The sequence below is a fragment of the Sceloporus occidentalis genome, unplaced genomic scaffold, assembly GCF_023333645.1.
Source record: "Sceloporus occidentalis isolate IW3139 unplaced genomic scaffold, rSceOcc1.0.p SCAF_1, whole genome shotgun sequence".
NCBI classification, from domain to species: domain Eukaryota; kingdom Metazoa; phylum Chordata; class Lepidosauria; order Squamata; family Phrynosomatidae; genus Sceloporus; species Sceloporus occidentalis.
The window spans coordinates 67,950,461-67,978,007 of NW_028316981.1; the positions used below are offsets into that span (position 1 = coordinate 67,950,461).

At 39.0% G+C, this 27,547-nt stretch overlaps 2 protein-coding genes across 7 annotated transcripts in view; one reads left to right on the forward strand and one right to left on the reverse strand.

Moving 5' to 3' along the window:
• Positions 1-27,547, forward strand: part of CENPP (centromere protein P) — a 264,711-nt gene that overhangs the window by 24,801 nt on the left and 212,363 nt on the right. The window contains exon 2 of one of the 6 annotated variants that reach the window (XM_089523687.1): positions 22,425-22,489. The exons of 4 other annotated variants lie outside the window; for them this stretch is intronic. The gene's annotated coding sequence lies outside the window, so the exon portion shown is untranslated. Of the gene's footprint in view, positions 1-22,384; positions 22,490-27,547 lie in introns of those variants that run through there. One more of the 6 variants, XM_089523694.1, reaches the window with a different exon arrangement.
• On the reverse strand, positions 1,434-27,312 carry NOL8 (nucleolar protein 8). The gene is made up of 17 exons (XM_089523642.1): positions 27,129-27,312; positions 25,113-25,302; positions 24,838-24,900; positions 23,681-23,759; positions 21,996-22,143; positions 21,746-21,817; positions 18,487-20,214; positions 17,197-17,307; positions 16,448-16,570; positions 15,662-15,746; positions 12,548-12,689; positions 10,428-10,511; positions 8,675-8,961; positions 7,261-7,396; positions 6,553-6,620; positions 5,778-5,860; positions 1,434-3,243 (listed from the first exon to the last, which is right to left on the reverse strand). Exons 2-17 carry the CDS (start codon positions 25,249-25,251, stop codon positions 3,190-3,192), a joined length of 3,402 nt encoding a protein of 1,133 aa, XP_089379768.1. The 5' UTR covers positions 25,252-25,302; positions 27,129-27,312; the 3' UTR covers positions 1,434-3,189.

Sequence of the window (27,547 nt, forward strand, 5' to 3'; positions counted from 1 at the left end):
GGGAATTCTGGGATTTGGAGTTTCTTTGGGCACTAGAGCTCTCTGACTAGGGTGACCAGATGTCCAACTTTCCATGACATGTCCTACATTTCAACCATCCATGCAGGAGGAATTTCAAAATGTCCTCTGTTTTGAGCATGACTAAGCATCATGAATTTACATTTAGTTTTTTATTTTACAACATCCTTCATTTTTTTCGAACGGCCTACATTTTGTGCTGCCTTGTCCTCCTTTGCGATTCTGGCACATGGTTACCCTGCCTGAGACCTTGTGCTCAGGTAGAGCACCTGGGCCTATACAAACAGAACACTAATAAGCCCCCAAGCAAGCTGGCTCCCTGCTTACACAAATAAACAGCCTTGATCCAATAAGCACAGTCACCTCAACACAACAGAATAACAGAACATTAACTAGCCCCAGGTAAGCCTCCTTCTAGCTCACACAAACATAACAGCTACTGTAATTAAAAAGGATTTTTTTAAAAAAAATATTAAACATGCTCTCTCAAGAGAATTCATTTCCATGTATCTCTGCTTAATACACTGTGATTTATTAATTCAAGGATAACATCGGAGTGCTCTGACCAGGAAGGCTGTGCCTTATTCCAGGCACAATTCACCATTATGTTTGGTATTTTAGCTGTGGATTCCAGCACCAACAGGGCATAAAACAAGATGCCTTCCAACTTTATAGTTCTGTGGTTACAACCAAACAGGGAAACTGTGGCTTAATCCAAGAGAAGATCATGGTTTAAAGAAGCTATAATCACATCATAAGTGAACCCACAGAAGAAAGCGTAAAGAGAAAGGACAAAGCTGAGTATGTACGTGTGATATTGCCCTTAAGTCGTGTGAAGCCTGATTCACTCTAGTAACTTTTTTTTTTTGGGAAAGTGGGGACATTTATGCAGTAATTTTCCCTTATACCTTATAAAGATACTTGAGAATTATCATTTATATATTAGTAAAAACTGCCTTAGATATTGCTTCCCAAAATACCACACCCTTAGATAGGCAGATGGCACACCATTTCATTGTCTACTGTAAACTAATGTAGAGCAGCAGTCCATAAGGTCTGATTCTGCACCCTACATAATGTGCAACGTTATCTGTTTTAATGCAGAAAGCACTTCATCTAGATTTTATGAAATTAATTTTGTTTGGACTCTGTAGCATGATACTGAAAAAGCAAAGGAACACATAAGATCAAAAATATAATTGCTTTAGTAAGGAAATGACTGTGGCCTGTCCTGTTTACAACAGTGTCAAATATATCCTGCCCATCTCAGTATGTCCTTATACATGAATGAACATTTTTTATTTAAATAGCCCAGGGACAACTCACACTGTGCTGCAAGAGAGTAATGTTGGAAATACTTCACAAACCATTTACTTACATACAATTTGTATGGTAGGCATACTGGATTTGTTCTGAAGTGGTTCCAGATAAGAAATAAAAATAAAATGCAAATGAAACAGTAACACGATTTCCTTCTGGAAAAACATGCAACAAGCTTTAGTTTTAGGGGACATCACATATAACACTACCGTGTTTTCAAACGTATATATTTTCACTGACTTTCCTTTCTATTCACAGCAAACCCACCCATTTCAGATTTATACATTTAACCACTTCAAGGGCTCCTATCCCTATTCAACTCACTTTCTTCAAATATTTACCAGTAGCTCTAATATTATTTTTTTCCTAATAGCCAAGCAGCTATTCCCTACACTGACAAGCATTTAATCACATGAAAGGAGAAAAGAAAATGACAGATAACACATGTTTCTTTTAAATGCAGACATCATCTGCTGTCTTCTGTGGTGTATATTAACTTGCATTATGATCCCTCAAAACTGTGTCTGTAACAAATGTTCACAAAGGAAAAACAAGCTATGAATCGTGATGATCATTATTAAACAGAGCAAAAAACTGGAAAGCACATATTCAAGAAGAAGAAAGAAAAGAGACAAAGTCCCATGTGCTATGTGATGGTCCAAAAACTTTTATTTCTTAAAAAGCCCAATGAATTTCAGTCTTATCACCAATTTGCCTTCTTCAGTGACTATTATAAAATAACAAAAGAACATTTACTATAATTGTGGTATTGAGACAACACATAAATCCTTAAAAATTAAATAGCATTTATTATATATATAAATATGTACATAAACTCTATTTAATGTCTTTGATTTAGTTAGGGTTTTTTTGCATGAAAAAATATCAGTTATTTGGAACAACAAAAATTAAAATTTTGCTTTGTCAAAATGATCATAATAGTGATGACATCAGAAGAATGAAGAAGCTGGCCTCCTTTGCCACCCATCCACCCTGCAAGGCAGAAGTGTGCCTAAAAGTGATCCATATGCCATTCACTTCAAGGGAAATGCTCACACTTATATGATTTGGAGAGCAAACAAACAGCCCAATCCTAAATATGTTGTCACAAGCAAAGACTTATTTGCTGTGAAGTTACAGGGGTAGAGCAATAAGCAGTTAATCTAGATCCAGTTTTTCAAGACACAAATAATAAATGTAATATAAATCTAAATAATTGTGAAATACACACTAGTTTAAAGGCACCTGTAAAATTACATACAGAATTGTCTCTTTTTCTCCATCACTGCAATGACACTTGTTATATATTAAGTACACATATATTCAGCTTTTATTGTGCTTGCTCCTTAGACATCTTGCTTGTCATAAAAGCAGTTGTCAGTTTTAAAAAATCTTTAAAAAATCTACTTACTGTATGAAGTGCCCACAGTTCATGATGGTATGAAAATCATATGCTTATTACCAGAAACCTCCCTACTTTCCAAATGTGTGAACTGTGAAGGACTTAAATACATCAGTTCTACAAAATAGGGGTGACCAGCATAGTGCATTATGTAGAGTGCTTTCAACACAGTTTTGTTGAAATGTTATGCTGGATGTGTTTGTTGATTGCAGCTATGAAAACAGAGGCTTTCCCTTTAAACCAGGAATTTATAAAGCAAAGATGTCCAAAAAGATGTCCATAATATGCAATGCACACAGAAGCATTAAATGTTTTCTATTACAAACCTATCCTTATTTCACAGAGTTGGGTATGTTCAGCATCAAAATCAGCTGCCGAAATAATGAGAAAGAACTTATTATTCTGGCACAAAACGAAAACAGGTCCATTGTTCTGAATCACCACTGTACTCATTGTTTTGCTTTAACTTTCCTTCTTGCATCTTTATGTTTCTTTCGACAATCCTGGAAATGTTGCAAATTTAATACAGTTACCAGATGTTCACAATTTCAAGTTTTTAAACATCTTCAACGTCATCAGCTAGCCAGATGTATATCAGATAGTAAGAGGTAACTTACTTGAAAAGTACAAGTAGAGGTTATGCAAGTTACTCTATCCCTTGTCAGAGGAGAACAAAGGTTCACCAAAGTTAATTAGCATCTATGGCAAAGTATTGAAGAGATGCCCTTCCTCTGCACTGTGTACCTTGTGGCTGGGCTTCAAGATGGTTTTGTAATTGAGACAATATTGCCAGATGAATGCAGGACAGATAATGACATGCCTCTGTATCCATGGATTCCACCATCCATGACTTGAAAATTAGATTTCAGTAATGCACTCTACATGGGGCAACCCTCGTACCAAACTCGGAAGCTTTAGTTAGTACAAAATATGGCAGCCAGATTGGTCACTGGTGCTTCCAGGTTTGACCATATAACACCTATTCTGAAAGATCTGCACTGGCTGCCTATTCTCTTCCGAGCACAATACAAGGTGTTGGTTATTACCTATAAAGCCCTACATGGCTTGGGCCCGAGTTACTTGAGGGACTGCATCTCCCCATATAATCCGCCCCGCACACTCAGAACAACCGGGAAATTCCACCTTCTAAATATGTTATTACTTCCCAGATGGCCTTCTCAGTAGCGGCCCCACAAATCTGGAATAGTCTCCCTGAGGAGCTCCGTCTGATCACCCCCCTGGAAACATTTAAAAAGAGGCTTAAAACCTTCCTCTTCTGTAAAGCCTTCCCCCCTGGAAAATGAAGTTATGTACTTGATCCCATCGACTCTCTGCCTCACCCTATTCAATGATTATATTTATATCTGTATATTGTACATTGTGTTATTGGTTTTTATTCTGTGTAAACCGCTTTGATCTTTTGGAAAAGTGGTATATAAATAAAATTTATTATTATTATTTATTAAAATATACTCCACCCCCATCCAAAAAGCAAACCTTGATTTTACTATGCCATTATATTTAATGGGACTTGATCATCCATTGGTTTTCATATCCATTTTAGTTTCCTGGAACCAAACCCCAGTGGATACCAGGGTCTCACTGTATTTCCAGACAGTGTTTTTCAGAAACCATTTAAGCTTGTTACTGGATCCAAGTATCAGCTGTGCATATTGCATCCTTCTTTAAAAAATAATTGCCACAAGCATTTGTTATATTTTAAAAATTACCAGGAAGCTACAGATAGTGCACAATGTGTGCTATGCTGCTTTCTGTCAAGTATGTCATATCTGCAGAACCATTCAAAATGCTGATGCAATCCCTATAGGTTTCTGTGCAAAGTTTAAAAGGTGCTAATGAAAAAGTTTTATATTTGTTTGGGTCTTCCAGGGTATTTGGGTAACACCTTCTCTCACGTAATCACTTCCATTAATTCATACTAAAAGAAGTCCAGTTCTGTGTTTCTTTTGACTCAGAGGTACTATCTATAATTGTATGAAGAGGTCTCCTTCATGGACTAATTCATATTAATGCAACTTGCTGCCAAGGAGTCTGGCTGAAGCCCAATGCTATCCATTTGATCATGCCACAGATGCAACTAATAAATTTACAGAAGCTGCATGGCTGAAGTGTGTAAAAAATCACTCCCATTTATTGCAACATTTTTTTAAAAAGTATCTGTGTTATATCCTATTTATGGATAACTAAGGGTTGAAACAGATGGCCCGATAAAGCCGGCTTCTAGCCAGCTTGGGGGCATAGCGTTTAGACACGATGCACCCCCAAGTCGCTCAGAAGCCGTGCCAGTGATTGCATGCCAGCCAGCTTCCGGGTGACTTGGGTGTGTGTGTGTGTTCAGATGCCACTCGCCCCAGAGCCGGTGAAAAGCTGGCTATAGAGGTGAAGGGGTGGCTTTTTTCCGCCCCAATCCAGTTGCCACAATCCCATCAGGCTCTCTCAGGGGCAGCGTCACACTGCTCCTTGGAGGCCATCTGTTTCGCCCCTAAGAAACCAATGGGAGAAATCCTAATAGTCTTTGAAAATAAGGGGAAGAAAAGCAAAACAGAAGCTCTTTCTTCTCTCAGGCTTCCTCCACCTTCAGATGTTCACAAAATAGTTTTACAATACTGTATGTATATTTTATTAGGTCTCTTGAGCATTAAAAACTACGCAACAAAAGCAAAAGGAGAATATTCATTTTAACTTAATATAAGCATACAATAAACTCATGAGTAAACCTGCACATGGCAGGGAAGGAGGGTGCTCTGGGAACCTCCCCTCCTGCCCGTGCACCATTTTACTCTAGAGTTAACCAGCGCATAGCATGGTACTTTGGGCAACCTCCCGTGCACTGGTTTACTCATGAGTAAAATGGCGTGAGGGAGGGAGGGAAGGTGATGTGTCCTTTTGGCTCCATCCCTTACAAGCCCCGTCCAACCCCCCCACACCAGGTAATACCGTGCGGAGGAATGCCACTGAGCTACATGAGCAACTCAAATAATTCTGGATCAGATGCATGTTGTTGTTATTCACATACCTCAAGTAACATCTGCCGCCTGCTTTCCCAGTTATCTCTGTCTTCATCAAGGTCTGAGGCTTTACAAAAGAGCTTTGGGCCTTCTAGAAAAAGGATAAAGAAATCTTAAGCACATAATGTTCTTAATTTTGCTGGTCTTGTGAGTATGAAAGAAGAAAGTTATCATCTCAAGCCAGAGATCCCAACTCCTGCCCTGGATGATATGGCTTTGCTGTTTATGTTGTCAGACACGGGGCTGCTGTGATCCATTTTATCTCACCAGTGCACTGCCTACTACAGTAATAATGAATTATATTATCTAAAAAAACTAAAAGTCCAGGGAGAATCACAAGCGATTGCCTGCCATATGGTACTCCAATATTGTGCTTGTTCTTCTAAAAATCTCTGCTTGTCAGCAGAGAAATATATTAACACCAAGGGAGGAGAGATCACACTTAACATTATCCAAACCTCTTCTAGTGAAAGGGCCTGAAATAGAAACTCCTACCCCAGATAAAATGTTCTTTTAAAATTACAAATTTGAGTTTCAGTGATAATTTACTTGACAATTATGATATTTATAGTGCTTCCTGACAGGCACCATGAAAAATATTTCAAAATTTTTCAGAAGGTTAGACCACCATACCCAGGCTCAAACCATGTGCACAGAAAGGAGGACTGAGCAAGGTGCATTGGATCCCTAATTTGAAATTAACCAAATACTAACTTCCAAGGAGCAAGTATGCATTTGATATTGATTAGATCCATCATTGAGCAGAACAGTTCTAACTTTCACCTTTTAATCTATCATCATCTTGGGAGAAGAAGAAAAATCTGACATTTGAATGCAGTTGAACAGCAGACCTGAAAAAAACAAGCAAAAACATTACTTGTGCCAAAAGGAATGTTATTTTTGGGGGCCAAGCATGAGAAACTTAATATCGTGGGAAATGATCATATAAACTTAAACTAGCAATTCAAGAATTAAGAATTAATTTAATGTATATCTATTGAGCAGGCCACATCTATTAAAATTAAAGATCTGAAGGAATGTTTTTGAAAATGAAACTATTACCAGTAACTAAACTCTTAGAAATTATACAATTTGTTTTTGTTATTGTTTTCAAGATCAAAGAACATTAGGTAATACTGAGAACAGTTTATATTCAGCAGCATTTCCCAAAATGGACACTTAAGGCTGTTCCTAAAACTATAAAGGACAATGGCCATTGGGATTTCCTGCCTCCTCTTCCCAACAAGAACCCCTGCCCTGGATGTGAAAAGGGGGAACAATGTGGGGAGACATTAGAAAAAAAAGTATTTGTTGTTTACTACCTGTTACTGCAATGTTACAGCTTATTTTCCAATGTAATTTAGAAAATGTGATTAATTGAGAAAGGGGCATATAAAGAAGGTTTCTTTGAATCACGGTGATATTTGAGATCTATACAAGCCATCTTCCTAAAGATTTTTTTGCAAATATTTCCATCTAAGCATAATTTACATTTCTTTAACATCTTCTTTAACAGCTTCACTTTGAAATCCTTCTGGCTCATCATCTTCTGAAGTACTGTCCTGAAACCGTGGATCTTCTTGCCACGCAACCTTTGAACGTTTTATTGTTTCAATCGCATAAGACTCTGAAAAAGAAAACAAAAGAAAACTGCAGATTTTTGTAGCAAAGCTTATCCTTGCTTTCAGGATAAAAGAGAGAGCTTTATGGAGAAAGGAGCCCAGTTTTGTTTGTTTTGCTTTGTTTAAATGGAAATAATCAGTTCCTAGTTTACCACATCCATTCCCTGTATTACATAGAGATCACAGCCAAAATTAAAATTTCTATTAGAATCCTAATGTGAATCTGTAAGTGTATTTACTTGACTATATAACTGTCCCATCAAAAGGGTTACAGAGATAAAAACAATATGCTGATAGCCCTACCAAGCTTTTGACAATAAAGCATAGTTATAATAAAAATATCTGTTACACCTTCTATAAGATGTTCAGGTTAGGCCTTTAGTGGTCTCCAGGAAATGGACATTTCAAAGTTGAGGACCAGTTATTGAGAATCCACTTCTGAACACACTTGTGGAGATGATTTGGGTCCTCATCACACTACATAATTATAGCACTAATTCTACTTTAACTGTCATGGCAGCCTCCTGTGGAATTCTGGGGTTTGTAGTTTAGTGAGGCCTACAGCATGGTGTAGTGGCTTGAGTGTTGGACTTGGGAGACCAGTTTACCAGCTCGGCCATGAAACCCACTGGGTGAATTTGGGCATGTCACACTCTCTTAGCCTCAGGGGAAGACAATACTAAACCTCCTTTGAACAAATCTTGACAAGAAACCCCCATATTAGGTTTGCCTTAGTCATTATAAGTAAAAAATGACTTGGAGGCACATAGCAACAAAAGTACTCTCTGGTTTAGAATTCTAAACGCTCTTCCCTAAAATTAAAATCCTAGGATTCCATAGGATGTTGCCATGGCAGTTAAAGTGGAATATAGCTTTATAATATGGTAGTGTGATACGGATCCTGGTGTAAGGATGTCCTACTTTACACTTTATATACATTAAAGATAATGTTTTCAAATTAGTCTTAAATATCATAATGGAACATCAGATGGAAAAAGAAATTTGCTAGGTATAGGCAGGCTTAACGCTTTATAGGAAAGAACCAAGACTGAGCCAGGTATGCAACAGGGAGCTTCTTCAGGTACTGGGACAGTTGGTATAATGGGATGCTAATGATGATCAACCTGCATCATAAAATGTGTGACAGTGTTAGGAACCAGCTCAAGCCTCAAACTGTTATAAAGGAAATGGAAACATGACACACAGATCGGTTGTCAAGTTTCAAAATTATGATTGTGTGAAGGTGCATTCTGTCTACATGCTAAAATTGCAGTCTCTGGTACCTTCTTTCATAGGAGACCTGTTGTCTTCACCACCAAAAAAGGAAAATGTGAAGCCACTATTTCCCTCAGGTGTGTTGTTTCCAGGAGTCAAACTGGGTGTCTCTGTATCAGCCAGGGTTGTCTGTTCCACATCATCACGCTTGTCCCATGATATTATTTCTGTCTTCTCATCATGTTTTGTAGATCCAAAGACTTCTTTCAAATCTGCAGCAACTTCATAGAATATTTCTTTAGAGACATCAGGCAGCTTCTGAGCTTCTTCTCTCTTCTTCTTTTTCTTTGCTTTACTGTAACAATCAATTATTAATACATTTTGATCTTATCTTGTATATTTTACAGTGTAAACATATTTCTTGTGATGGGCAATGTCCAATCTTGTGCTGGGGGAAGGGAACTCCTGGAGGTTAACTTCTCCAGCTGCCTCCAGAGTCTGCCCCCATTCTACTCAACTGAAATAGGTGAGGGGTGGCCCAGGTGTTCTCTAACAATTGTGTGGGGACACTGCATGCCAGTTCTGCTTGTGCAAGGTACTTGTACCCTACATGGGAGCATCACCACCATTTCTCTGAGCTAAAGCCCACCCAATTGAAGACCATCAGGCCAATCCCCTGTGCAGTACTGTGGGGGGATGGGCTCTAGGAGCTGCCAGGAAGTACAAAGAATTTTACTTCTTCCAGCTCTCCCAGTGGCACACTGCAGGTCACCCAGTATCTAATTCACGCTGTTTATATGACATCAGGAGTGAGTCAAGAATGCAAGCTCCTCTGTTTTTATTTTAGTAGCTTCAGGGTATGTAAGGCTCTCAAGTATAACACAAGTACTTCACTAACTTTGGTTGGATTCTCACATGGAAAGTTTTTTGCACTGAAACCTGTCTCACCATTAGACTGTTTGATCCTAGCATCTGATGACTGAGAGCTCTCCCAATCTCCTTCTCCCTCTGGGAAGCCATTTACCAGCAGCCCCTAAAATCACAACCTGTCTAACCTGCATCTTCACTAAAATAAAGCAAGCACTTTTTCCCATCTTCAGTCACTGAGGTAACACCAAGAAAATAGTGCTCAAGGCAGTCACATAAGCTAAAATCATATGGCTACACTGGTGTAGTTGTGCCAGAGGTGGAGGCAGTGACAGCAAGGAAAAGGTGGCAGCTGTGGTGAGAGAAAGGGGAAGAAGTCAGCAATCGGAGCAAAAGGCTCCTCAGACTGAGCCATCCAGTCTATGAATGCTTGCTTTCGGTGGAAGTGGGGAAAACACAGCATTGGCACATCTCCTAGCTTCTCCTCTTAAACTGCCTTGGCTTTAAGGACCTCCCATCCCTCACAGTCATGTATTCATGGGAATATCTCCCATTGCTCACTGCTGCTGCTGGTGGTCTCCCCTTTGCACAAGCAAGATTATCAAACCATGTGCAGAATGGTCCACTCCTCTGGCAGTTTACCACAACAGGATCCTGTCCAGTTACCACTGCACAAAGCTGATCATGGTCAAGATGGCAAACTGACCAAGTAAATCAGTCTGCAAAGGGATCTTGTAACATCTTAGAGACTAACTATGCAAAAGAAATTGTAGCGTAAGGCATATTTCTGAGGAAGTAGGCCAAGTCTACAAAAGCTTATCCTACAACTTATTTTGCACAGTTAAGTCTCAAAGGTGCTACTTTGCAGACTGCTATTCCAGAGTTATGTCTCTGAATTCTGACCAAGCAAATGGCAGATTAAGCAGAGCAACAAGGAAATGGGAGAATAATCACCTCTCTTTTTCAGTGTTTTCTGTTTTTTTCTCAAATACTGCATGATCTTGCCTTGTAGGGTCGTAGCGCAGAGTATTCATATCTCTACAAAAGGAAACAGAATTAAGTAAAATACTATATTAAATCAAAATGGCATTGGCAAAATTCAGGCTCCCTCCAATGCGTCTAATATTTCATTTTATATGCATATATATGTTCTGTTTGATTGCAGACAAAAAGGATAAAGACCAATGTGTCTGGACAATCCTAAACATGCTTTCTCAGAAGCGTTGCTTGGTTTAGTCAGATTTATTTCCAGGGAAGCGGGTAAAAGTTTACAGCTTTATCTGACAATGCTGTGACATCTTCTCTCACTGTCAGCTATGGTAAGAGTCAGAGGCCCAGTACACACATCCTGGCAGCGATAGTAGGGCTCGGGAACATGCACCAACCATGCACTCCTGAGCCTTACTCCATGTGGGCGGCGCCATTACTACGTGTGGACCGTATGGATGAAGTGTGGGCATCTGAGCGCCCATGCATCTCCGACAGGAAGCGACATCGTAAGGGTTGCAATGCAGCTCTTATGATGCCACTCTAGGGCTGGTGTTTCCATGCTGGTCTGTACCGCGCCAAATTTAGTAATCTCCTGTAATCTTTAGGAAAGAGTTTTTACATATGAAACTATTATACAAAGAGAGAATGAAGAAAACTAAGTAATGCTAACAAACACTACTCCTAGTGAGTTGAGGCTATTATACAGACAAAGTGAATCTATACAAAGTGAATCTATGCATCTAAATGTTAAATGGTAAATATGTGCGAAAGGCAAGGACAGTCTTGTGCCTGTTACTTTGATAGCTGTGGTTTAGTTTGCTACTCTCCCCTTTCTTAATTTTTCATTAGCAGTAAAGTCTACAAGGCAGTGGAATTGGAAGGGCAGCTTGATTTGCTTAACCACATCTCATTGGTCCAAACCAAAGGATCAGGTTGCTGCATGCAGAATTCTTCAGAATGGTAGTGATCTGTTTAGCCACAGCATCGCCACTTACAAATTTTGTTGTACTTATTGAGCTTTTTCTGCTCTACAATCTCTAATGCAGAATGGTATCCCAGAAAACAAGACTCATTTAAAAGACACTATCAATCTATGTTAACCTAGAATCTGCCACTATGTTGACCATATATATGTATATTAGGTGGAAAGAAAAGTGTGCATTACTTTAGTGAATTGATGGCCTGCTACAGACTGCCAAAATAAAGCTGCTTTGGGTCTCTTTGGAGGTATGCTGTTTAAATGATGCATGCATCCTAAGAATCCAGAAGCTGCACCAAAGCTGCACTCCAGTGCTTAGGAATGGAGTGTGGCTTTGGCGCGAACTCCGGACTCTTAGGACCCATGCATCATTTAAATAGCATACCTCCAAAGAGACTCGAAGCAGCTTTATTTTGGCAGTCTGTAACAGGCCGATGTTAAATTACCTTCAAGGGTGAAGGAAGATGTATGTCATAATATACCTAAAAACTAATATTTAGATTGTGTCTAGAGAAGAAAGCAGAAAAAAAGCGATAAATACTGAGCTGGAAAAGCAAGCTCTACCACTTTTTATTTTAGATTGTTCAATGCTACTTTATGCAAAACAAACAAACAAAAACCCAGGATGTACACCTCTTTCATTTAGGGGTGAACCAGAGGGCCCACCAGGAACAGCCAGAGGTTGCTCCAGCCATGATCTGAATGATACCGTGGTGACCGCACAGCCTGCTTCCAAAGCAGACCATCGCCACAGTCACAACTGGCCACCGCCAGGAGCCATATTATTTCATCTCCCTTTTGATTTGGTCCAAAAGACTGGATCACAACACCAGAGCGGTTTCCAGCCGCTCTGGGGCATGCATCATCTGAACACCACGTCCCTAAAAGCGGCCAAAAGCCACTTCTTTTGGCCTGTGTGTTTCGGGCCCTAAAAAACTAACTTCTCAGATTGAAAAGTTTGTCCACCATGTTGGCTTTCTACTTGCAAAGAGTTTATAACATAGGAAACACTGCAAAATAGTATACCCTATAGTATGAAGACATTTTCACATTCTTGCATACATAAAAGTAGGCAGTAGTTTGCCTCCTAAAGAAATGTACATACTTGAATTTCTTGGCATTTGAAGTCAGTTTGCTAGGTTTGCAAGGCTCTACATCAATATGCAGAAGATTTTTTAAGATGTCAAGATTCTTCTTTTTTTCTAATGCTAGCTCTTCTTCATCTACTTTCAAATTCTTGGATTCATCTAATAGGTCAGAAATTAACAACAGTTAAAAGGAACTTTAACAGCCTTAATTACTAACATCTCATAATAATACTGGGTGAAAACAAATATCATGCCAAACCATGTTTTGACTTCATCCCTGAATATAAGTCAGTTCATGAACCAGAACTTGCAAATCAGGATATCAAATGATTTAAAAATAGTTTGCAATACCCAGTTTATGGTAACAGTGGTTTACCATTATGTATGAACCATCTGACCACTGACCAGTTATGGAAATTGCCCATTCACAATGGGCTACCGCACCATGGAATTATCTTACAGCAACTTACAACAATGTTTAAACAAGATACAATTAAAAACCCGAAGATAGTTAATTTAACTGTAAAATGTTTTATTAAAACCCCAACAATTTAAAACAGTATAAATTCATTTAAGAAATATGGCAATAACATCTCAGCACGGCCTCATTAAAAGACCCAGCTAAACACTAAACCAGCTAAACAAATTTCTTGTTAAAAATAAAAAGGCTGGTGGAAGTAGAGTAGTCTGTTTCATGATGCTTAGCAGAAATCATGTCAGGGATGATATGTGAATTGAGGGTTTTTTTTGGCTGTGTTCAGATGTAGCACAAAACTACAGTTAGCATCACAAGAGTGAACCCCAATGAACTTTGGCTTTCATTTTCTTCCCCCTCCCTGCTTTCTCAAGCATGGCCTGCAAAGAAATTAGAAACTTCAGCTTACTGTATATACTCATATACAACTAGAAATGTTATAAGTTTTTAAAGTCTAGAAATTATATCATATAAGTCTAGAGGCCCAGGTAGTGCAGTGGTTAAATACCTGTACTTCAGCCACTCACTCACAAACCACGAGGTTGTGAGTTCAATACGAGCCAGGGGCTCCGGATCGACTCAGCCTGGCATCCTTCCATGGATCACTAAAATGAGTACCCAGCTTGTTTGGGGCTTACACTTTGTAAACTGCTTAGTACATTGGTAAGTGGTATAGAAATGTACTTGCTAGAAATTTTAGTCAAAATATTGACCCCAAAAAGCTGGATCAACTTATCCACGGGTCAGTGTAAGTACTGTGCTTTAACTCTTATCAAAAAAGGAACCATTTATTCTGAGTAGAGTGGCAAAAGGTAATGGCTTAATCCATCCCAGAAGAACCTAAAGGAAGTACTGACCCTCTCTACTCTTTCCACTGCAGGGCCACGTCTGAACTTTGTGAATGCCTGGGTGGGAAAATAGCAGTGGTGACAGCTCTTTGACACTTCCCCTCAAAGAAACAGAAAAGGATAGGGCTTTGAAGGATTTGAATGAGACATTTGTATATGTTTGCCTGTTCGGAGTTAAAATCAGGCAAAGTTATCACATTAAAGTTAAAGGCTATAATCATTGCTAATGTAGTTTCCATTTTCTTTGCTTTGCCTTTTAATCCCTTTTGACATGTGCTCATTTTCTTTACTCTGCCTTTGCTTATTCACATCCCCCACACAACAACTCCATGATTTACTGTAGTTTCCTCCTCTTCCACCCAGGCTTCAGGGTGAGAACAAACAGTGCTCTATTTATTCCTGTTAGATTTTTAAAAGTTCTTTGGCATCATTTTCCATTACTTTGTCCTTTACATCCTTTGTTACATGCCCCTATGTTTTACCCTCAACTTATCCTCAGGTCATATCAAAATCCATAATTTTGGCCCCCAAACCTGTCCTTGACTTATACATGAGGTTGATTTATGGTCGTGTATATATAATCCTTTTAAAATTACAGCCACTTTCTGTCACACCTAAAGAGTGATTTATTTTAAATTATAACTAGTTGAAGCACAACATATCCAGAAGCTACTGTTTTTGGTTTGTTTTGTTTAGACCAACCATGGTTAACATCAGACACAGTTTCTTGGGATTTGAATAACATGAAAAGATGCAGTTCATCTAAAATATAAAGTTTCTGAACTCTCACAGGGCCAAACTGGAGGAGGGATCAGCCCAAGGGCTTTCTGTAGCTCACTCTTGTGATGCTAGACTAAGGTTTTACCTATACTCTTGGGTAGACTTATATTACATAATTCTAGGTGTTAGCTTTTCTATGGGGCAAAACAAATGGTGGATAAGGAATGGCTTTGTCACTCCTTTGCTTGCCAGGTTGGGGCTGTGGCAACCGCACACCACATTCCCAACCCAGCCTTTTCCTGGTGCAAAAAGGAGCAGCAGAAAGCCGTTCCTTTTTGTGCCAGAGAAAGGATGATTTTGCCACTGCAGCAGCATTTTCTCAGCATTTCTTCGGCACAGCACATGTAAATGTTGTGGCCAAAACACCATGGATCCGCCGCATGTGTAGTCTGCCGTGTAACTTCCCAGCAGAGTGTGGGTGTGCTGCTGTCTGAATGCCATGCCCCCAGTCCATCAGGAAGCTGACACTTTTTGACCATCTGTTTCGCCCCTAGATCAGACAAAATAAAGGGCCTAGCTAACTGATATCCAGTGATTGCATAACTCACAGCCTAACAATTATAATTCAATAACGCATTTGAAGTGACATATTTTCTTTAAATGTTTTATTGACTTCCAATTTACAGGGGCACATTTTTGGAGAATGTTTTTATAAAATAAATCTAAGCCAAAAATTGTGTAAAATTTTAGTCTGTTCCCATTTAATGTGAGTTTGAAAAAAATACAATTTCAATTATTTCTTTCCTCCTAAATGTGTCCATTTGTGTGCATACAGCTATTTTGTCACACATATCAGTTTTCTGAGAAATAACTCTTCCTATTCAATTGTGATATATATATTTGCTTCTTCCTCACATTCCACATCACTACAGCCAAAGCCTGTTAATCACCTTTCAACCCATGTAGTGGAAGTAATGGCCGAGTAACAAAATTAAAAATGTATTGAGCAAAATTACATTCGTTAACTTAATAATTTGAAAACAGTTTCTAAAAGTGGTCTTCAGAGCAACAAAAGGAAAACATCTAACCTTCTTGCTCACTATCAGTTTCAAGGAAGCGAGCATCCATACGAAATCTCACATCTGTACCAAACCGTGACTGTAAATGCATAAGCTACAACAATAAAACAGAGAAGAAAGTTGGTATTTATTCTTCAGTAGCTTAGATATTAATTTGAACTTGCATAATGGTTATGTGATAAAAATTACATTATAATTATTTGCACACATGGACACTTCCAGCATTTTGGACACTCATAAAACATTTATGTAACTAAGTTAAGAGAACAGTGAAAAAAATATGTTTCCTGCACAGAGCACCAACAAAATCGAAACAGGGTTTGTTAAGAAATAGGAGCCAATAGGGATTAGCAAAGTTGTAGCAGGAACTGAAAGGTAAGACTTAGACTTGAGAGCTAAACTTTGGATCAATAGCATAGGTCTAGTAAGGACAAGGCAGATGAAGAGGAGTTAAGGGACAGAAAAGTACTATCAGAGACAAATTGGTCCACAATGACTGAGCATTAACTGATGATGAATTGAAGATTTACACTTCAGATGTAAACATGGAAAGATATATTTGGAACTATTTCTGAGTACACTTAGTGATAAAGTTCAGTAAAAGGAATGTGAAAGGAAATGTAGATCTAAATCTAATTGTTAGTCTTGACCACACTGGGCTCAATGAACAGGAACTTGCTACGTCCAGTTCCCACTGGCTTACTAAGTTCTGATTGATTCAATGAGCCTGTTCTGCCTGGGACTAACAATTGGACTTAAGCCCAAAAGAATAACACATTAAGTTGATTTACGAACCTTCTCACCAGCTTTACCCTCAAACTGAGGTTTGATTTTGAACCTGCCCTCTTCTTCATCTGATGTATCTGATTCATCTTCACTGCTTTCAAACAATTTTCCAGAGGTCTTAGTGGTGAATTCCTTGGGTACAATAACAAATACACACAAGATTTTAGACAGTTATTTCTAAAAGCAATCAATTTCAAATGTTTTACCAAACACACAAACACTGCATCCCATTATACTGGGGGGGAAGGGGGCATGTATCTCTCTCCATTTTATAAGCAAGCCTTGCCATTGGTTTGGAGAAGTTACTGAAACTGTTCTGAATCTTCCCATTTCAAGGGAAAACTTGACCATCCCTAGTTAGAATAGTAGTGAGTTTGATAAAATAGTAACAGCAGTGACATTTGTGAGAACATCCTAGAAAATGTCTGGAGGATTTTTCCTTTTATATTTTTCTGTGACTTTTGGTAGCTCACTATATGTTAGAGTTAGAAGAGACCACAAAGGCCATCCAGTCCAACCTTCTGCCATGAATTTGGCAGTTCATTTTGTTCACGATTTCACTTTTCTCTTAATGTACTTACTTTGCTTATGTAACTTTGAAAATTCAATTACCTAAGTTTATAAAAAGTAGTAGTATTAGTCTTTCTATTTTTAAAAAGGCAGAAAAATATATGAGGGTTTACTAGTAGGCTAGAGAGAGCATGTGCATAAGGGTGTAGGGCAGCATCTTGTGATGTGGCAGAAGTCCTTTTACTCACTTTTCCCAAATTTCCTGAAGATCCTTCTTTAATGACCTCTTGTACTTCAGCTTCATTTTCATTATCTGAATCAAATACTATATGTTTTGGTTTATTTGTTGACTGAAATTCCTACAAAACCAGATAATAAATAATTACAAATACCAAATGGCAGTACCCACTGGAGAAACAAGACACTACTTTACAAATAAACAAATCCTAAATCTAAATGTTGCTCCCAATTAAGGTAGACCCACTAAATTAATTGGTCAACATTTAGGTTCCCTAAGTTCAATGGGTGTTTATGGGCCTAATAACTGTTTATTACTAAAGAGTCTTCTGGAATTTTAAAGATTTGTTAACCTATTGCGGCATTAACTTTTACAGACCAGGGTCCAAATCATTTTGAACACATGACTGTGTTGGGGGAAGTGGAAGCAAGGAGTGAAGTCAGAGAGTAATGAAAATAAAATATGGTCGGATGGGCTAACTACATGAAAGGAAATTACTTACATTGTCCATTAACCCTGTGATAACACAAATATCCTGGCATTCATAATCTACTCAAGGCACATAATCAATCTACAATCACAATTCAACCAGCATTTGATAAAACTGAATTTCACAGCACTAAATTGTAGTTAAGTGGTATCACTTTTACTTTTACGCTCCTTTGCTCAATACTGGCTATTTTACAGAACAGATCAGTTATAGAATACCAGTTTAGGATTAAACTTCATGAATATGATGAAGAGGATTGCTTGAGTATCTTCCTAAATCTAAGGCTGTAATCCTACAGCCAACTCTATACATATGCATTTAGGAACAAGTTTCACTGAACAAAAGAAGACTTTTAAGTACGCATGCACAGGACTGTTTTGGAAATAAATCCCTATTTATGGCACAATATTGTGCATGCTTACTCAAAAGCAATCCCCATTGTGTTTGGGGCTAACTACTTAGTAAATATATTTAGAACTGGTGCCTGAAGTATGCACAGAATTCCAACATGATCAGTGAGTTACAAAATGACTTGTGAGATTTGTTTCCCACTAAGCACATATTGAACTGTGCTGTTGGTTCTCTTCCCGTTATGCTTTTCAACCATCTATCATGATGATGAAATTCTGACTCCTCTTCTTTTGAAATTCAGTGTTTTATTATGAGTTGCAGGAATTACTACATGTATTTCAGTTGCTAACGATATTTATACACTGCTGTCTAAACATCCCATACTTGCAATATTTTACACATCTACAGTTTTTGCCAGCACAAAATATTTAACTCTATAAACACACAAAATAAAACTACCAGATTGGTTAGAGCTCCTTGAATAATTTTTTTCTGCTGTTCTCGTTCTTTTTGCCTCTCCTGCAGTGCTGTCAATCTTTTTGCATTATCTTGCAGCCGTTTCTCCTTTTCATCCACCTTGCTTCTACCTTTGATGGAAGCCAGAAAGGCTTCTTCACTTCTGAAAGGACTATTTAAGTTCTTATCCCGTGTCAGACTGGAACCTGTAATGCTAGCATCTTTCTTTCTTTTCTCTGAAACAGATGTTAGGCTTTCTAAATGCTCACTTTCAGATATGGTAGTCTCACCACTTTCTGTTTCACTGTCTTCTGCACTGGATGTGCTGCTCTCAGAATTGTCCACAGAATTTACTTTATGGTTTATCTGGTGAGAGTCAGATTCTTTTACAGAATGTGATGGTTTCGAATAACAATTGAGAGTTTTCACATCAAGGGAACCTGAAGAAGCCCTGTTGCCTTCACTTCCATGTATATCTAACCCACCCTTCATCAGCGACCCTATTCCTCTAAAAGGCTGAACATTTATATTTCCCTTTTTCCTTTTTTGATTATCTTCGTCAGAACTCTCTCCTTCTAATATGGCAGAAAGAATGTCTTCAGGACAAATACACTTTTTTATTGAAGGGGTAACTATAGATGTCTTTGGAATACTGCTAGTGGTATTATCTGGAAAAACTCTGGTTTTAGACTGAGTGTCACTTTGGTTACTTTCAGTTTCTTCCTCCGTACTCGCCCTATGTTCACCAGCTAATCTTCCTAATTCTTCTAATGTAAGATCTAATCGGTAAGAGTTCTGCACCATACTTTTATAATCTTCATCCCCTTCAGACCCGCTTGTGTCAAGACATGAAGAACTTTCATCACACTCTGATTTACATCTACTAGTGATGCTGTTCTTTTCAAGATCAGCCTTTTTGTCTGGTATTTTTTTAGGCATAACACTTTCCCTTGTTTTAGGCATATTCAATATTAATGCCTTTGAGTCTGAAGATTCAGAAGTCATAGCATGTATCAATACACCACCCTTAGGCCCTCTATCCTTTACTGCCTTAGATCCATTCAAAGTTTCACTCTTCTCCTTTTTATTTGGTGTTTTAGTCACTGCTATAATTTCATCTGTGTCAGCTGAATCATAATCAGATTCATTTTCACTAGTCCTCAGTGCTTTGTTGCATGTTTTGTGTACTTTCTTGGAATTATGTGCTCTCTGTAAAGACCAATGGGTGCTATATTTCAACTCAAAGTTATCTCCGACAATTTCCACATTATCTTTGGATTCATCATTAGTGTCAGCATTGCGTATGCTGTCTCTTGCTATAATGGCTCTGATTTCATCTTCCGAATCCTTATCACTTTCAGATAATCTATTTGAATTTCTGCAAGACGTTAAACCAGTTATAGGCTTTTGATTCCCACTGTGTTCTTTGCATTGCTTTTTGGTAACTGACATGTAGTTTTGAACCAGCTTTGTTTGAACAGCATTTGTTGCATCTGATGAAAACTGATGAGATGAATTCAATTCATTCCTGTTTAAACTGTCAATATCCTGTACTCTCATTTTCTTTTTAGGTGGCTTCTTAGTTACAGGAAACTGTCCTTGACGTTTTTTACTTATGGTTTCATCACCTTCCTCCAAATGCCAAGTGAGCTGGGCAACAGGAACAGTTTCAGTGTGGTCTTGATCCAGTTTTTTAAGATTGTGGCAATATTTTGAGGGGTCATATTTGATTATGTTAAAACTTGAATTAAGGAAAAATCAACCATTCTTATTTTTGTAAAAGCTCAGAAACATTAAAGAGAGGTTTTTTTAAAAAATAAAATAAATAAAGTACAGTGGACCCTTGTTATACGCTGGGGTTTGGTTCCAAGATCCCCCGTGTATAACAAAATCCGTGTATACTCAAGTCCCATTAAATATAATGACGTAGCAAAATGGTGTCCCTTATAAAAAATGGAACATCAAGGTAAATTTATACTTTTTTGGAACATTTTCAAACAGTGTATGCTTGAATCCGTGTATAAAAAATCTGTGTATAAGAAGGGCCGACTGTATTAACTTATGAGAGAAACCCACATATAAAGCAACATGCTGCTTTGTAAAAGGGAAGTAGATGCATGATAAAGTACCGTATTTTCCGGCGTATAAGACGACCCCCAAGTTGCCCACTGGCAGCATCCCTGGCCTCCTATAAGGGGGTCTCACGCTGGCTTGAGGGGGCCTCTCTGGAGGCCTGAGGCAGGATCTGCGGCTGGGCTCTCTCGCTGTCATTGTTGCTGCAAAAGGCGGGGGTGGGGAAGCGGCTCCAGAGCCAGCTGGGCCGAGGTAAAGAGCCGGCCCCTTGTTTCTCCTGCCGGCGGGTGACTTGGGGGTCATCTTATACCCCCAGTCGCCTTATACGCCAGAAAATACGGTAAATATTAAAAACATAAATACTGTATATACTTGACTATAATATGACTTCATGCATAAGTTGAAGGAAGGGTTTATGGCCAAAATCATAGATTTTGAAACGACCCATTGATAAGTCAAGGCTAAAACTTAGGGGCATGTAAAAAAAGGATGTAAAGGACAAAACAAAAGGGAACCACCACTTTCTTCCTTCTTTCTCTCCCTCTGGACCTCTCCTGACCATCAAACACCACCTCTGTAGTGCTGGAGGAAAAGATTTTAATATCAGATTGAGAAGGGAAGGAAATGGGATGTTCATGGTGAGTGAGATCCAGGAGGAGGGGGAGGAGGGGGAGGTTTTAACATCAGATTGAGGAAGGAAATAAGTGGAGAGAAATGAGGTGTTCCTGGTCAGAAAGATCAAGAGGAGGATGAGGAGGGAAGGTTTTTAACATCAGATTAAGAAGGTTAATCACCTCTTTTACACACACCCCTGCCTCAGTGGCTCTTTCAGAGATCACTGCAAGGCTTCTACCGGGACATTTCTGAGCATTACTTTATTAACTCATATATGTCAACCAAGGATTTTAGGGTATACATTTTTTGACTTATAGTTGAGTATATAGTATTTGGTATATTCTGTTCAAAATAATATATAAAGAGAAACAATATTTCAATGACAATATTTTAATGAGGACATTTCTGACATGATGTACTTATTGTATTTTTATAATTCTTCATTACTGAATATCAAATTCAGCTGATGGGTCCCATTTGCATTCTTTCATTCTGGAAAGCACAGTACAGTGGCAGTATTACACTGGAGGCAGCATTAATAGTTAAATATTATGTAAGAGCTTGTAAAAAAGGATATTTTGTTTTTGTGTTGATCTTTCAGGTTGAGGATGGGTAAGACTCTGCCAAATTTGCTAACAACCCAGTCCTGTTAAAGAGAGAATAAAGATTACCATGGCTCTGGGAAATGTAATGCATTAACTTAAACAAAGCAGTACTTTAAAGCAATACAGCAGATTTCAAGTAACAGCTTTTATTGGTATACATTTCAGCCTGGAATTATGTTGGATCATTTGAATAATTTATTTTCCTTTAATTCTCCATACCTTATGATTTGGTACTTCTGTTCCTGGAACTGCTTTCACATGGAAATCGACAACTCCAGATTTTTTCCAGGATTCTAGGACATTTATCATAGCATTATCAGCTGGCTTTTCTTTCTTTTTATTTGCTTCTTGACGCTCCTGTGCTAGTCTGCAGAACAGCAAATTGAAATCTGGCAGATTAAATTTTAAAGAACAGACAGCGAGCACAATTTTTGTTTATTTCTGCAAATCCACCCCGCACACCTAGAACATCCGGGAAGAACCTCTTGGAAATACCATACTCCAAGTACGTTGCCACATCCCAGATGGCCTTTTCATTAGCATCCCTGAGGATCTGGAATAGTCTTCCCGATGAGCTCCGTTTTATGACCCCCCCCCCCCCCCCGGAATCATTTAAAAAGAGCCTTAAAACCTTTCTCTTTTGTCAAGCCTTCCCTCCTGAAGAATGAAGCTTGTATCTCTGATGCCATCGATTCTCTGCCTACCCTGGATAGGTATGTTGTATGACTGTTTTTAAAGTTTTTTGTACTATTGGATTTTATTTATGAGATTGTTTGTAATGATTTTTAATAGTCTGTAACCCCGCTTCGATCCTATGGGAGAGGCAGGGAAACATAAATAAAATTTATTATTATTATTATTAAATGTCTTATGACAGGGGTGAGAAGAAGGTAGATAAGATTTCTGTTAGATTTCTATGTGAGCTGTATTAGATTGACAAGGCTTTTTTTATTCCCAGTTGCTGAACAATAACAATAATACTGGTTGATAACGTTACCCCACGTCTAAATTAAGCCGCTAAAATAAAATTTTGAAAAAAGTGGATTTCTGTGTAAGAAGGCTAAGAAACCACTTTTGACACTGAAAACAAAAAAGATATTTTGCTCTTTAATTCTACATATATGTCTCCCTTCTCGTTTCCCTCTTCTGATGTTCAAGTAAAAAACAAAGGCTTTGTCTTCAGTTACCAGTATAATCCATAGTGTTTTCTTTTGCTGTGGGTTTTCAGCTCTCGCAGTAAACGGGTAGCTGCTTTCCCACATGGTCCCTATGTATTGCCTAGCACCACTGCTGAGGTCAGAATGAGGCACCAAGCCATGTTCTCAATGCTGGGAAGCTCGTTCTGGCCTCAGAGTGACTTGTGTCTGCAGTGGCCAGGCCAGGCAACTAGTAGGACTATGGATGAAGGCAGCCACTGCCTTTACTGTATAGAGAAAAAAAAATCTACAGCAAAAGGTTAGTTATTTAAATGTGAGTTGGGGAAGGAAGCCCGAATTGCATGCAGATGTTGAGAAGACAGTCCACACCTGATGTGGGGGTTTGGAGTTGTGTCTTGTCACAGTGAGTCTGGGGGAGGATTTGGGGTAATTTGTCCATGTAGACAAGCCCAAAATTGATCCTGCAATCTTGCATTCTGTCTACTCCAGTTTTACATGTTTAGTTCATGAAAATTCTTCCCCATCCCTGCAAACAAATGTTCACAATGTAACAATGTATCTCTTCTACCACCACATCAACATCCACTGGAAAATATGTTTCAAGGTACATTTTTTGTAAAAACAAATGGTTATTTATTTTGTGATGATATGAAGACTGTTCACTTGCATGGTGACTATTAAAAAAAAATCGGATGTAGCACCCAGTAGCTTTCACAAAAAGCTTATTTGCAAAGTCCTAACCATTACCTGTGCAAAAAGCTCTCTTTGGCTAATTCTATTTGTAGAGTTCCTCCCTTCCACTTTGTCTTATTTAGAACAGATATACCTTCAAAACAAAACAAAAGTAAATGGAAACAGAGGTGTTAATTTATGTATTGTTTAAATCATTATTCAGAAGAATCTCAAAAATATTTCAAATACTGATTGTTCAAGAGAAAAAGAGGAACCAGTGTGGTCCAGCTTTTAAAACTATTCAAATTTGGGGCTTGGGAAATAAGTTTTAAAAACTAGTTCAGTCACACAAGCAACCTGTGGGGAAAATGAAGGGAAAGAGAAAAAAAATAAGGCTAGTGACAGCTAAAGAAAGCTCAATCAAAGGATTTTAGAAGAGAGAATAAAACTGGGAACAATTTGAAATCTGGTATGGGGGGGACAAGTGGCCCTGAAGGGGTGGCTTGAAGCTGCCTCTTCTGAAGATGGATTGGGGCTGCAGCAAACACATCTCGTGGCCCCAACCTGCCTTGAAACCGGATGAAAAAGGAGCAGCAAAAATCTGCTCCTTTTTGGCCTGCAAAAAGCCGGCTCTTCCTGCCTTGTTGAGGTGTGAAGCTGGCTGCAAGCCGCTCTGCCGGCATGTGGCATATAAATGCCATGCTGCCATAGTGTCTTGAAGCTGTCCATGTCTGGTCGACTGCCTTCCGGGCGTCTTATACAGACCATCTGTTCCAGCCCATTGATAGAAAGAATAGGAAAGTGGTGATTGGGAATATGATAATGGGACTATATGTGAAGTCAGACATCCCAAAGAGATAGATTTCTGTAAGCAAAGTGATGAATGACTAAGGGAATCAAGAAAGGTAATTTTATTAAAGGGTTTGTTTCTAGGTTTTTCAATAGCAGTTGTCTAGGGAACATGATATTATTCTAATATTATCAAAAAGACATATAGGTAGTTACTAATTTTTCTGTCGAAGAATTAAACTGAACAACATACAGATTAGAAATGACCAAAAAATTTAAAATGAAATATAGCTACTTTTAAGTTAAACAGTTGTAACCATCAGTAATCTTTGGTCTAGACACAGATTCAATTTTCATTAGCCAAATTTAGTTTCAGCATTTGAGAGGCAATTCAATTACAGTGTTAGTCTAAGAATAAGGACCCCAATAGTTAATGTACTTACATTTTTTAAGTTCCTTTTCAGAAATTGTGATGTTGATATATGCAAATGTTTTTGTAGGTTTTCCTGTTCAAGAATGAGAATTTGATTACTCCAAGAAAACATGCTGTTGTTCTTTTTTAAAAAAGTAAAAACAAAGTTATGGAATAGAAAATTAACAACATAATTCTAAAATTATTAACTGATAAATAAATCCCAGGTAAGTGTGTGAAGTATTGGAGTCAAGTGCTGGTATTGCAAACCAAGTGTGACTAGTCTTAAACATTTGAAGATATTACCTTCTTCATCTTTCCGGGTCACAATTTCTGTTTCTGTAACATTTCCAAACTTGCCAAATCTTTCTTGCAGCTCAGCTTCTGAAACTGTATGGCCAAGTCCTCCAACATACAGTCGCTTTACAAGTGGGTTTTGCTCCATATTCAAAAATTCAGCAAGTTTTGGTCAAGACCCTTTTTAATTATAACTTTCCTGTAAAATAAAAGTTATTCAATTCAAAAATTCCATCAAAATGTTTTTAGGAAGTTTAACTAACGAAACAGAATAATGTCAATAATTGTAAAGGTAGCTTTCTTCAGTGCATATATGTGTCTTACAAAATCCTACTTTTATGTTGCTGGACTGAGTCTCTAAGCCTTATGCCTGCAGAAACCACTTTTGAAAGTCAATAGCAAAAATACTAAAGGGTATGGAATAACCAAGAACTACAGAAAAGGCAAATAAAAATGAAACTTTTAAAGGAAGAAAATCCTAAACAATCAAATTTTTCCACAGATATTTAACAGCTCCCAATGGTAAAACCATGTCCTGAACACAGAAATATTAAAATGAGTACCCAGATTGTTGGAGGCAATTAGCTTACACTTTGTAAACCGCTTAGGGAGTACTTAAGTGCACTGATAAGCGCTATAGAAATGTACTTGCTATTAAAACTGCTCCTCATACGTGCCACAAGCAGTTATGAGACAAGTATGTACTCTGAAGGGCAAAAAGCAGCATTGCACTTAGATATGAGAATCATGCCTAACTCTCTTATCAGTTTGAGATTATTGGCCTGGCCTAGCTATGCAGCCAGGATAATTTTATTATCAACTGTGCCAGTAACGCCAAAGCAGTTTGTCACCATGTGTATGAGCAGAAAGGAGGAGCTCGTACTAAACCCTGCTTCCTGACTCTTGTTCTTCCATGAAAGCAGGTGAAGGTATACATCAGGGTTTCCAGATTTCCTTCACATATAATACTTGCTTGGTGGGGCTCATTTCAGAATGATAGGGCAAAATCCTAACAGCATTTGCACTGTTGAAATAATACAAGTCCCATACCAGCAGCTCCCCCCTATGGCCTCCTGGGACCTGCAGTTCTACTATTTCTCTAACCATCTCTGCCAATGAGTGCTGGAACCTCACAAAACTACAAACCCCACAATTCTGTAGGATTGGTGTCATAGCAGTTGAAGTGGTGTCAAATGGCATCATTTCTACAGTGCAGATGCCCCCATGGCGTAGCGGTTTGAGCGTTGGACTAGGACACTGGGAACCAGGGTTTGAATCCCCACTCAGCCATGCAAACACACTAGGTGACCCTGGGCAAGCCACACTCTCTCTGCCTCCTCATAGGATGGCAATGGCAAAGGCAAACTTCCCCTGAAGAAACATGGCAAGAAAGCCACACAATAGGTTTGCCTTAGAGTATAATGTGTCCAGTTCAGGGCACCACAATTCAGAAAGGACATTGAGAAACTGGAGCCATGTGTCCAAAGGAGGGCGACTAAAATGGTGAAGGGTCTGGAAACCATGTCCTATGAGGAACCACTTAGGGAGCTGGGGATGTTTGGCCTGGGGAAGAGAAGGTTAAGAGGTGATATGATAGCCCTGTTTAAATACTTGAAGGGATGCCATATTGAGGAGGGAGCTAACTTGTTTTCTGCTGCTCCAGAGACTAAGACCTGGATCAATGGATGCAAGCTACAGGAAAAGAGATTCCACCTCAACATTAGGAGGAACTTCCTGACAGTAAGGGCTGTTCGACAGTGGAACAAACTCCCTCTGAGTGTAGTGGAGTCTCCTTCCTTAGAGGTCTTTAAACAGAGTCTGGATGGCCATCTGTCGGGGATGCTTTGATTGAGATTTCCTGCATGGCAGAATGGGGTTGGACTGGATGGCCCTTGTGGTCTCTTCCAACTCTAGGATTTTATGATTGTATAAGTTAAAAATGACTTGAAGGCAACCAACAACAACAACGTCGGGAATCAAACAAACAACTGGCAAGCAAGTCCAACTGAAACCTATATGGCTTACCGTTAGGGAGGCATTCAGGAGTGGGCAAGCCAGGGACCCCCCTCTCTATTCCCCTCCTCCTCCTCCAAGTACCTGAATCACGGCAGAAGGGAAAGGGAGGGAAGTTAAGGGGAGACAGCGGAGAAGAGAAGGGTCGCCTGCTGCCACCCACAGAAGCAGAGAGACCTCCTCCTCCTCCTCCTGCTGCTGCCTTTCTGCCGAGCATGGCTGGCTCAGCCTGGTGCTCCTCGCTTGCCTTTCCCCGGCCGCTCTCCCTCCCGCGCACTAGGGTTCCGCGCCACTCCTGGACCCGGCCCCCTTCAGGGAGGAAGGCTATTCTACACTCTCCCACGTTTACTGCTCTGGCTGCCTCCGCCTGTTGCAGTCTGGGATTTGCAGTTTAAGGAGGGGCCTTTAGACTTCTCAGCCAGGGAGCTCCT

Bases quoted from the DNA above. Each gene is read 5' to 3' on its own strand.
- NOL8 (XM_089523642.1), bottom strand. From the start codon at position 25,251: ATGGAGCAAAACCCACTTGTAAAGCGACTGTATGTTGGAGGACTTGGC. The intron at 24,901-25,112 runs GTAATATCTTCA...ATTCTTGAACAG, and splicing joins GACCCGGAAAGATGAAGAAG to GAAAACCTACAAAAACATTT. The intron at 5,861-6,552 runs GTGAAAGTTAGA...TCCTTTTTCTAG, and splicing joins AGATGATGATAGATTAAAAG to AAGGCCCAAAGCTCTTTTGT.